We start from the raw sequence: 12,973 nt of genomic DNA on the forward strand, positions 1-12,973 counted from the left end.
CTTTCTTTCTTTCTGGCCATGCCTGAGGCATGTGTAAGTTTCCAGGCCAGGGACTGAACCAGAGCCACAGCAGTGACACCAGATCCTTAACCTCTAGGCACCAGGGAACTCCCCAGATAACCTATTTCTTACTCTGATTTCTCTTGTAATAAGTAACTTAACTCCTCCCAATGAAACCTCTATATAATTTAATATACAATGAACAGCATCTGCTATGAAATACATTCAGAAAATGTTTTTTTCTTTTGTAATGCTAAGAAAATGACAAAAGTACTATAATAAATTTGGTACTCACTGGTATATTTCACATGACTTTAATTTGCAAGCTGCATAATCCTTCAACATTATGTGACATGATAAAATACATAATAATATGCAGGGAAGAAAAAAGTTAATGTTTGATTATCTATGTCAAAGATGGAGAACATACTGGCATGAATAATCAAAATTCGCCATTAATCCACACAGCTGGGTTAAGAATGACCTTATTCTCTGTGAAAGGGAAATTTGTCACTGGGATTATTACTCCTGAAATACTTTTATATTCCTCAGTTAAATCCTTAATAAAGTATTATTTCTTGGAGGAAAAAAAATCAGTAAAAAGTAAATTTGTTCTGTATTAGCTTGGTGAGGTAGATGGTAGGTAATGTTACTTGATTTTAGGGCTAATAAGAAAGAAAGAAACTAGTACGAATCATTAGGACCCTGATGTTGAGAATGGGGGGGCCCAGGGTCTGGTCCAACTGTGCTGTATATTTATTAGTAGAAATCTCAGATAAATATTTTCAGCCAGTCCTTGTTAGAGAATATGAAATGACTGAGCCAGTAACCATTTTTTTTTTTCCTCACTGGGGCCCAAACTTGCTCTCAGAGAGCCTGCTTAATTTATGTGTGCAATGCAACAAATACTTATGCCTGTTTACTATGTGACATGTACTATTCCAAGTGTCGAGGATACAGAAGTAAACAAAGGAGACAAAGTGGCTACCCCTGTGCAGTTTGCATTCTACTGGAGGAGACAAAAAAAGCAATTAAACACAATACGGAACTACATATTAAGCTCTAAAGTTCAGCATAGTATTTAAAAATGAGAAAAAGTTACATTCATGAGAACTTTTAGAAGCAAATTCAGGAGCTCCTGTTGTGGCTCAGAGGGTTAAGAACCAGACTAATATTCATGAGGATGTAGGTTCGATCCCTGGCCTCATTCAGTGGGCTTAGGATCTGGCATTGCATGAGCTGCGGTGTAGGTCGTACACATGGCTCGGATCTGGCATTGCTGTGGCTGTGGGTGATTTGACCCCTAGCCTGGGAACTTTCATATGCTGTAAGTGTGACCCTAAAAAAAAAAAGAGAGAGAGAGAGAGAGAAAAAGCAAATTCACTTTTTAGGATGCCAAGTAGGTGGAATGAGTTCACAATAGTCAACACACAAATAAACTAATGATATGAAGTCATCGAACAATCGGATGGCTCAATGTACTTGGCCTCAATAATATACAATTATTTATTCATTCATTCTCTGGATAGAGTTCCTCAAGGACAAAGGAGTCCATCCTATTGATATCTGATCTCCAGCTCTATTACATCGCAGGTTCTCAATTAAAAAAGATATACATTTGTTCAACAAGTGAGCATATATCGTGGATTTATTCTGTGAGAGAGATCATCCCAATGCCTGTAGAGAATACAAGGATAGAGAAGACGATGCTCTCACCTATAATTAGAACATCAGAATAAAGTAATCAAGAAGACCAAAGAAACTGGTACAATAATTAGCCTAAAAATACTTATGGCACAGTTTCTGTATAATAAAATCAATCAGTTTAAAACATAAAGATTTAGGAGTTCCCGTCGTGGCGCAGTGGTTAACGAATCTGACTAGGAACCATGAGGTTGTGGGTTCGGTCCCTGCCCTTGCTCAGTGGGTTAACGGTCCGGCGTTGCCGTGAGCTGTGGTGTAGGTTGCAGACGCGGCTTGGATCCAGCGTTGTTGTGGCTCTGGCGTAGGCCGGTGGCTACAGCTCCGATTTGACTCCTAGCCTGGGAACCTCAATATGCCTCAGGAGCGGCCCAAGAAATAGCAACAACAACAACAACAAAAAAGACAAAAGACAAAAAAAAACCATAAAGATTTATATCAATCTTGTTTCTTAGGAGGAAAGTAATTTGCTTACATTTTCCATTTCTTTCATTTTTTGTTGTGCCCGTTCAGTTTCTTTTTTCAGTTGACTGATCTCTTGTTCATTCTGTAGTGTTACAAACTCTTTTTCTCGAAGCTGTTCTTTAGCGTTTTGTAATTTTTCATTCAAACTTTCTATCTGAATTTTAAACAGAGCAATGTTAATATAACTAAAGAAAAATAATTTAATTATAACTTCAGTCCAAGTAAGTTGAGCTTTAAACATGTATATATAAAATAGTAAAATATAAAAATGTATTTTTAAGACAACCATAACTTTGACATAAACATCAGAATTTTTGTGCCTAATAAGATGATTATATGTATATCTAAAAAATACTAAAAGAAATGAAAGTCTCAATCACATTTGTCTGAGAAAAGAAAATATGGGTATATTAAAACAATAAATGTTACATGACCTTCCAAATAACTTTATAGGTAATATGTGCATGTGATAAAAAACACAATTAGTGAAAACAAAGCCCCCTTCTCACTGTGTTCCCTCCTTAGAGGCAACCATGGTTAACTTTTAATAACTTGCAAATCCTTCCAGTTAACTTGCAATTATTTGCAAATCCTTCCAGAGATATTTTATACATAATCAGACATGCATACATTATAAAAATATGTGCGCACACTGACACACAAAAAAACTATATTCAAAACAACATCAATATTACAAAGCTACAGTAATCAAGACAGTGTGGTACTGGTACCAAAACAGGCATATGGACCAACGGAACAGAATAGAGAACCCAGAAATAAACCCAGACACCTATGGTCAATTAATCTCTGACAAAGGAGGCAAGAATATAAAATGCGGAAAAAAAAAAGTCTCTTCAGCAAGGGTGCTGGGAAAACTGGACAGCTGCAGGTAAATCAATGAAACTAGAACACACCCTTACACCATACACGAAAATAAACTCAAAATGGCTTAAAGACTTAAGCATAAGACAGGACACCATAAAACTCCTAGAAGAGAACACAGGCAAAACATTCTCCATACAAATGTTTTCTTGGTCAGCCTCCCAAGGCAATAGATGTAAAAACAAAGGAGATCCCATTGTGGCTCAGTGGTTAATAAACCTGACTGGTATCCATGAGGACATAGGTTTGATCCCTGGCCTTGCTCAACGGGTTAAGTATCTGGTGTTGCCATGAGCTATGGTGTAGGTTGCAGAAGCGATTCGGATCCTGAGTTACCATTGCTGTAGTGTAGGCCGGCAGCTACAGCTCTGCTTTGACCCCTAGCCTGGGAACCTCCGTATGTCATGGGTGTGGCCCTAAAAAGACAAAAGACAAAAAAAAAAAAGAAAGAAAGAAAAACAAAGATAAACCAATGGGACCTAATCAAACCTACAAGCTTTTGCACATCAAAGGAAACAATTAAAAAAAAAAAGACAATCTACGGAATGGGAGAAAATAGTTTCAAAGGATCCAACTGACAAAGACTTAATCTCTAAAATATGCAAACAGCTTATAAAACTCAACAGCAAAAAAACAAACAACCCGGAGTTCCCGTCGTGGCACAGTGGTTAACAAATCTGACTAGGAACCATGAGGTTGCAGGTTTGGTCCCTGCCCTTGCTCAGTGGGTTAACGATCCGGCGTTGCCGTGAGCTGTGGTGTAGGTTGCAGACGCGGCTTGGATCCAGCGTTGCTGTGGCTCTGATGTAGGCCAAAGGATACAGCTGCGATTTGACTCCTAGCCTGGGAACCTCCATATGCCGCGGGAGCGGCCCAAGAAATAGCAAAAAGACAATAAATAAATAAATAAATAAATAATAAAACTGTTATTTAAAAAAAAAATTAGTGATGACTCAAATACCTGAGTGAACCAAATTACATAAGCCATACAGAAATGCCTATTTCATGGCATTAAAATAAACTCTGCTCTTTATTAGTCATAAAAAAAAAAACAAAAAAAAAAAACAAACAAACAACCCAACTGAAAAATGAGAAGACCTAAGTAGACATTTCTCCAAAGATATACAGACGGCCAACAGGCACATGAAAAAATGTTCAACATCACTAATTATTAGAGAAATGTAAATCAAAACTACAATGAGGTACCACCTCACACTGGTCAGAATGGCCATCATTAACAAGTCAGCAAATAACAAATGCTAGAGAGGGGGTGGAGAAAAGAGTACTCTCCTACCTTGTTGGTGGGAATGTAAATTGGTACAAGACTGTGGAAAACAGTATGGAGGAACTTTAGTAAACTAAATATAGAACTACCATATGATCCAGCAATCCTACTCCTGGGCATATATCTGGACAAAACTTTCATTAAAAAAGATACATGTACCTTATGTTCACTGCAGCACTATTCACAATAGCCAAGAAACAGAAGCAACCTAAATGTCCATCGACAGACGAATGGATTAAGAAGACATAGTATGTGTATATAGGTATATATATATACACACAAAGTAGTAGATTAAAATGTACATATATGTATTAAAATATACATACAATGGAACACTACTCAGCCATAAAAAAGAAAAAATGACATTCTCTAGAGACTTTTGAGAGACACTCTTTTTTTTTTTTTGTCTTTTTTGCCTTTTCTAGGCCACTCCCGCCGCATATGGAGGTTCCTAGGCTAGGGGTCTAATTGGAGCTGTAGCCACCGTCCTCTGCCAGAGCCATAGCAATGCCAAATCTGAGCAATGTCTGTGACCCACACCACAGCTCACGGCAATGCCGGATCCTTAACCTGCTGAGCAAGGCCAGGGATCGAACCTGCAACCTCATGGTTCTTAGTTGGATTCGTTAGCCACTGAGCCACAAGGGGAACTCCTCGAGAGACACTCTTGTACTAAGTGAAGTAAGTCAGAAAGAGAAAGACAAATACCATATGATATCCCTTATATGTGGAATCTAATACATGGTGCAAATGAATCTATCTACAGAAAAGAAACAAACTCATGGATGTGGAGAACAGACTTGTGGTTGCCAATAGGTAGGGGGAGGGAGTGGAACAGACTGGGAGTTTGAGGTTAGTAGATACAAACTGTTGGATTTGGAGTGGATAAGCAATGAGATCCTACTATATATAGCACAGGGAACTATATCTAGCCACTTGTGATGGAACATGATGGAGGATGTGAGAAAAAGAATGTATACATTGTATGACTAGGTCACTTTGCTGTACAGCAGAAATTGACAGAACACTGCCAATCAACTATAATAGAAAAAATTAAAATCTTAAAAAAAAAAAACAAAACATTAAGAGAGTAAGCATAAGAGAGTTCCCGTCATGGCTCAGTGGTTAACAAATCCAACTAGAAACCATGAGGTTGTGGGTTTGATCCCTGGCCTTGCTCAGTGGGTTAAGGATCTGTCGATGCCATGAGCTGTGGTGTAGGTTGCAGATGCGGCTCGGATCCTGCATTGCTGTGGCTGTGGTTTAGACTGGTGGCTACAGCTCTGACTCGACCCCTAGCCTGGGAACCTCCATTTGCCAAAGTAGTGGCCCAAGAAATTGCAAAAAGACCAAAAAAAAAAAAAAAGTAAGCATAAGGACCTAAATGTGGGAGTGGGAGAAATGTGGGTCAAAGGGCACAAAGTTTCAGTTATGAAAAGTGAATAAATTCTGGCGATCCAATGTATGGCACAGTGGGTGATTGTGGTAGTAATTTTTTTTTTTTGTCTTTTTTTTTTGGGGGGGGGGCCTTACTGTGGCATATGGAATTTCCCAGGATTAGGGGTTGCATCGGAGCTGCAGCTGTCAGCCTACACCACAGCCACAGCAATGCCTGATCCCAGCCACATCTGTGACCTACACCACAGCTCAGGGCAATGCTGGATCCTTAACCCACTGAGCGAAGCCAGGGATTGAACCTGTATCCTCATGGACACTAGTTGGGTTCATTACCACTGAGCCATGATGGGAACTCCTATGGTAACAATATTATGTTGTATACTCGACAAGTGTTCTTATCAAAAAATTAAAAAGTAGGGGTTCCCATTGTGGCTCAGCAGAAACAGATCTGACTAGTACCCATGAGGATGAGAGTTTGATCCCTGGCCTCTCTCAGTGGGTTAAGGATCCAGCGTTGACACAAGCTATGGTATAGGCTGGCAGCTCTGATTCAACCCCTAGCCCAAGAACTTCCATGTGCTGAAAATGCAGCCCTAAAAAAACAAACAAATAAAAAAAGTAACTGTAAGGTGATAGACAGGTTAATGAGCTTGATTGTGGTCATTACTTCACAACGTATACTATATTAAAATATCACATTGTATACCTTAAATATATGCCATTTTAAATTTTCAATTATACCTCAATAAAGTTAAGGAAAAAAATTAAGAAAATGAATATAACACAGCTGTACAAGATGATTAAAATTACGTAGAATTTTTATTGTATTCATTCTATTAAAAAGCTGTATTATGTGAATAGTTGATTATGGTTAAGGAGTTATTTTTTAAACAATTTAAAATATGTAGTTTAAAATAATTTACCTGTTTGTTACTTTCTTTAAGTTCCAATTCTGATTTCTCCAGAGTTCCCTCTAATTTAATTATTTTCTGTTCCATTCCTCCTCTGTGCTCACGAATAGTCATATCCAAATGTGTAACCTAAATACAAAAGTAACATCAAACTATCATTCAGTTATATTTTGTGGAAAACTATGTACTTGGAATGTGTTTTAAAACAGTTTATACTGGCTATAAGTGAAGAATAAATGCATCTCAAATAAAAAGAATAAGAAAAAGAATCACTGCTTACTAATACTGGATTCTTGAATCCCTTATATGATTATGTTCATATAGTGTAGTGATAAATGAAATAATTCAAACTTCATTTTATACTAGATAAAAGCTGCTAAATACAACATGATAAAAATTGTGGGATGTAGCAAAAGCACTGCTTGAAGGAAAATTTATAGCACTGAATGCATACATAAGAAAAGAAGACAGGAGTTCCCTTCGTGGCTGAGCGGTTAATGAACCCAACTAGGATCCATGAGGTTGCGGGTTTCCTGGTCTTGCTCAGTGGGTTAAAGATCCGGAGTTGCCGTGAGCCGCCGTATGGGTCGCAGACACCGCTCAGATGCAGCGTTGCTGTGGCTGTGGCATGGGCTGGCAGCTGTAGCTCTGATTCGTCCCTTAGCCTGGGTACCTCCATATGCCATGGGTACAGCCCTAAAAAAAGGCAAAAGACAAAAATAAATAAATAAACAACACAAATAATGTCTATTAAAAAAAAGAAAAAGAAAAGAAGACAGACCTAAAATTAATCATCTAAGTTTCTGCCTTGGGAAACCAGAAAAAGGAAGAACAAGTCAAATTCAAACTAAGCAGAAGAAAAGAAATAATAAGCATTAGATCAGAAATCAATTAAGTTAAAATTGGGAACTCAATAGAGAAAATCACCAAAGCCAAAAGCTGGTTTTAGGAGAAGATTGATTAATTTCAAGAATCCTCTAGCCACATTAACTTAGAGAAGATATAAACTGCTCATACTAGAAATGAAAGAGGAGTTTTACTACAAATCTCAAGAACATTAAAAGGATAACAAAGAACTGTTATTAAAGAAGATAACAACTCTCTGCCCATGAATTTAATAAAACTGGATGAAACAGACTAATTCCTTGAAAGCCACAATCTGCCAAAACTCACACAAGAAGAAACAGATAATCTGAATAAGCCTATATCTCCTAAAGAAATTGAATCAATGATTAATAACTTTCCAAAACAGAAAGTATCAGGTTGAGATGGGCTCACTGGTGAATTCTACCCAACATTTAAGGAAGAAATTACACCAGTTCTCTACAATCTCACTTATAAGATAGAAGCTGAGGAAATACTCATTCTCTGAGGCCAGCATTACCCTAATACAAAAACCAGATAGAGACATTATAAAGAAAGAAAACTACAGACCAATATTTCTCATGAATATAGGCGTAAAAATTCTCAACGAAATACTATTGAATCATATCCAACAATGTATAAAAAAGGATTATACACCACAACAACTGGGATTTTTTCTAGATATGAAAGCCTTTTTCAATATTTGAAAATTAATATAACCAATCATATCAACAGGTTAAAGAAGAATCACATGATCATGTCAATAAATGTAGAAAAAAACACCTGACAGAATGCAACACCCATTCATGATAAAGAAAAAAAGGACTCTTGGTTAACTAGGAATAGAAGGTAACTTTCTCAACTTGATAAGGAATATCTAAAAAACCAACAGCTAACATCAAATTTAACACTGAGAAACTCGAAGTTTCCCATTAAGATCAGATACAAAGAAAAGATATTCCATCTCACCACTGCTTTTCAACATTGTACAGGATGTCCTAGGTAACATGGTAAGATAAATAAAGGAAATGAAAGGTATATAGACATGGAAGGAAGACACAAACTGTCTTTGTTTGCAGATGACATGATGATCTACACAGAAAATCCAAAGGATCAGACAAAAAAATTCCTGGACTAGAGTTCCCTGGTGGCCTAGCAGTTAAGGATATGGCATTGTCACTGCTCGGGTGCAGGTTTGACCCCTAGCCTGGAGAACTTGTGCATGACACGAGCACAGCCCCCTCTCAAATTCCTGGAACTAATAAGTGAGTATAGCGGGGTTGCAGGATACAAGGTTAATACACAAAAGTCAATTGCTTTCCTATATACCAGCAACGAACAAAGAAACTTTAAGTTAAAAACACAAGCATCATTTACATGAGCATTCCCCAAATGCTTAACTATAAATCTTACAAAATATATACAAGATCTATGTACGGAAAACCATAAAACTCCAATGAAAGAAATCAAAGAATTATATAAATGGAGAGAGAATTCATGTTTATGGATAAGAAGACTTAATATTATCAAGATGTTGTTTCTGCCCAACTTAATGTATATATTCAAGGCAATCCCAATCAAAATCCCAGCAAGGGGAGTTCCCATGGTGGTGCAGTGTAAACGAATCCGACTAGGAACGATGAGGTTGTGGGTTCAATCCCTGGCCTTGCTCAGTGGGTTGAGGATCTGGCATTGCTGTGAGCTGTGGTATAAGTTGCAGGAGCAGCTTGGACCTGGTGTTGCTGTGGCTCTAGCACAGGCCGGCAACAGCTCCGATTAGACCCCTAGCCTGGGAACCTCCATATGCTACAGACCTAAAAAGACAAAAGAAAAAAAAAATTCCCAGCAAGTTATTTTGTGGATATCAACAAACTGATTCTAAAGTTATAGGGAGAGGCAAAAGACCCAGAATAGGTAATTTTGAAAAAAGAATAAGGTCAGAAAATGGACATTACCTGACTTCAAGACTTAAACTATAAAGCTATAATCATGACAGTGGTATTGATGAAACAGGTGAATAAACCAATGGAACAGAATAAAGTGATGAGAAACAAACCCATGTAAGTGAAGTTAACTGATCTTTGCAAAGGAGCAAAGGCAATACAACGGAGAAAAGATAATCTTTTATTAAACAAATGGTGCTTAAATAACAGGACATCCACATGTAAAAAAGTGAATCTAGACACAGACCTTATACCTTTCATAAAAATTAACACAAAGTGAGTCACAGACCTAAATGTAAAACACAATACTATAAAACTCCCAAAAGATAACATAGGAGAAAACCGACATGACCTTGGGGATTGAAGTAACTTTTTAGATACAACATCAAAAGCACAATCCATTAAATAAATAATTGGTAAGCTGGACTTCCTTAAAACTAAAAACTTCTGCTTTGTGAAAGCCTGTGTCAAAAGAATGAGAAGAGTTCCCGTCGTGGCGCAGTGGTTAACGAATCTGACTAGGAACCATGAGGTTGCGGGTTCGGTCCCTGCCCTTGCTCAGTGAGTTAACGATCTGGCGTTACTGTGAGCTGTGGTGTAGGTCGCAGACGTGGCTCGGATCCTGCATTGCTGTGGCTCTGGCGTAGGCCGGTGGCTACAGCTCCGATTGGACCCCTAGCCTGGGAACCTCCATATGCCGCGGGAGCGGCCCAAAGAAATAGCAAAAAAGGACAAAAAAAAAAAAGAATGAGAAGAAAAACCACAGATTGGAAGAAAGTATTTGTAAAAGACACATTTGATAAAGGACTGATATCCAGAATACACAAAGAACTCTTAAAACTCAACAAAAAGAAAACAAACAACCTGATTAAAAAATGGGCCAAAGAGTTCCCATTGTGGGTTAAGAATCTGACTAGAAACTGTGAAGGATGTGGGTTTGATCCCTGGCCTTGCTCAGTGGGTTAAGGATCTGACATTGCTGCAAGCTGCAGCATAGGCCCACAGCTGCAGCTCCAACTCAACTCCTAGCCTGAGTACTTCCATGTGCCGCAGGTTCGGCCCTAAAAAGAAAAAAAAAAAAAAAAAAAGGGCCAAAAATCTTAACAGACACCTTCCCAAATAAGATACACAGATGGAAAATAAGCATATGAGATACGTTCTACATCCTAAGTCATCAAGGAAATGCAAATTAAACAAGGAGATACAACTACAAATCTAGTAGAATGGCCAAAATTGGAAACACCGATAACACGAGTGCTAGTCAGAAGGTAGAGAAACAGAAACTCATTCCTTCCCGGTGAGAATGTAAAATGGTAAAGCCAGCTTCAGAAGACAGTTTGGAAGTGTCTTATAAAACTAAATACTCTTACCATACAGTTCGGCAAGTGCATTCCTTATTATTTACCCAAAGGAGTGAAAAACGTACGCCCATATGAGACCCTGCACAAAAGATGTTTATAGTAGCTTTATTCATAACTGTTAAAACTTGGAAACAACGAAGATACCCTTCAATAGGTGAATGGGTAAAGCTTAATATATCCAGACAACGGAGTATTACTCAGTGCTAAAAAGAAATAAGCTATAAGTAATTAAAAGACATGGAGGGAACCTAAATGCATATTACTAAGTGAAAGAAGCCAATTTGAAAAGGCTATATACTCTATGATTCCAACTGTGTGACATTCTAGAAAAGGCAAAACTACAAAGACAACAAAAAGATCAGTGGAAAAGACAAAAAAAAAAAATGGAGTTCCCGTCGTGGCGCAGTGGTTAACGAATCCGACTAGGAACCATGAGGTTGCGGGTTCGGTCCCTGCCCTTGCTCAGTGGGTTAAGGATCCAGCGTTGCCGTGAGCTGTGGTGGAGGTTGCAGACGCGGCTCGGATCCCACGTTGCTGTGGCTCTGGTGTAGGCCAGTGGCTACAGCTCCGATTGGACCCCTAGCCTGGGAACCTCCATATGCCGCGGGAGCGGCCCAAAGAAATAGCAGAAGGACAAAAAAAAAAAAAAAAAAAATCAGTGGTTGCCAGGGTTAGGGGAAGAGTGAGAGGGATTAATAGGTGGGACAAAGAAGATTTTTTTAGGGCAGTGAAAATATTCTGAATGATACCATAATGATGGATACCTGTCCAAACTCATCAAACATATAACACACGAGTGAAACTGTAATGTAAATTATGGACTTTAGGTGATTATGATGGGCCAAGGTAGATTCACCAGTTTTAACAAATGTACCACTCTGGTGGGAAACGTTCATAATGGGGGAGGCTGTGCATTTGTCAGGGGCAGGGAGTAGATGGGAAATCTCTGTACCTTCTGCTCAGTTTTGCTGTGAATCTAAAACTGCTCTAAAACATAAAGTCCTTTTAAAAAGATGCTGCTAAATAATGCCTTCTGAATATTTCTGTTCCTCCAACAAACACTGGTTGAGCAAGGAACTCCTTTAATTCCATTTTCTTCTGATATATAGTAATGAGATAAAAAGTTTCAGATACTAAGCTAACCTTCATTCCCTCAAATCTGCAAGATAGAGATGATTTATCTCTAATTTAAAAAATATTAATGTGTGCAGAAAGAAGAGCTATAAAAATGTCCATTTTACCAAAAAGAGATGAACTCTGAAACCTTGCATGATTGTATTTTAACAGAAAATTGCATTAAAATATAGTCAAGAAAACTAACTTGAGCTGCTCGTTGCTTTAGCTCCCAATTTCTCTCCTTAAGTGCCTGATCCATTTCAAGGAGTTCTTGTTTTTTATCTTCGTTTTCCATCTTGCATTCCCTGCAATTTATCAAAGTGAAAAAGACCAAAGGAAGTGAGTAGGAATATTATAATTTTTAAAAAGTTAAATAAATAGGGTTACCTTTCCTGTAAATTAAAAGTAGTAGGATATATGCAATTATTTCAGATTGAGAGGTCAAATTAAAGGAATAACGTAAAGAAATTAACTGATATCAACACTATTACTTTATTTTTATTATTTTTTTTTGTTTTTGCTTTTTTAGGGCTGCACCCACGGCATATGAAAGTTGCCAGGCTAGGGGTCGAATCAGAGCTACAGCTGCCGGCCTACACCACAGCTCATGGCAATGCCAGATCCTTAACCCACTGAGCGATCAAACCTTATGTCTTCATGGATGCTAGTCAGATTCATTTCCACAACCCCACGATGGGAACTCCAACACTATTACTTTAAAAGACTGTTTAAACAAGACTGTTTTAACAAGACAAAAGGTAACTCAGATTCTACTACTGTAGACAATTTAAGCTAATTAAAAGCACTCCCAGGGAGTAAGACAGAACCAGTATAAGAATTTTAAAAACATATCTGTACTTTTTCATCTATAGGTCAAAGGAATGTTCGAAAATCTTTTATTGGCAACAGCTGCAAGTTTATTATAGCTGAACTAAGCATTTATCTCATGGTTGGTGTCCCTGATATTCACAGCTTGGTAAATAACCAATGTATTTTTTACAGGAATTTTACTCAAAATGACACCTTACATTCAGTGAAGTACTGAAG

The 12,973-nt window shown here is 37.9% G+C and overlaps 1 protein-coding gene across 2 annotated transcripts in view; it reads right to left on the bottom strand.

Annotated features, from left to right (window-relative positions):
• Positions 1-12,973, bottom strand: part of CCDC18 (coiled-coil domain containing 18) — a 112,085-nt gene that overhangs the window by 30,656 nt on the left and 68,456 nt on the right. For both annotated transcript variants that reach the window (XM_047785280.1, XM_047785281.1), the window contains 3 exons: positions 12,132-12,231; positions 6,655-6,771; positions 2,177-2,320 (listed from right to left, as the gene is read on the bottom strand). In XM_047785280.1, coding sequence (XP_047641236.1) covers positions 2,177-2,320; positions 6,655-6,771; positions 12,132-12,231 — 361 coding nt within the window. The remainder of the gene's footprint in view (positions 1-2,176; positions 2,321-6,654; positions 6,772-12,131; positions 12,232-12,973) is intronic.

The sequence above is a fragment of the Phacochoerus africanus genome, chromosome 6 (assembly GCF_016906955.1).
Source record: "Phacochoerus africanus isolate WHEZ1 chromosome 6, ROS_Pafr_v1, whole genome shotgun sequence".
Taxonomy (NCBI): Eukaryota; Metazoa; Chordata; class Mammalia; order Artiodactyla; family Suidae; genus Phacochoerus; species Phacochoerus africanus.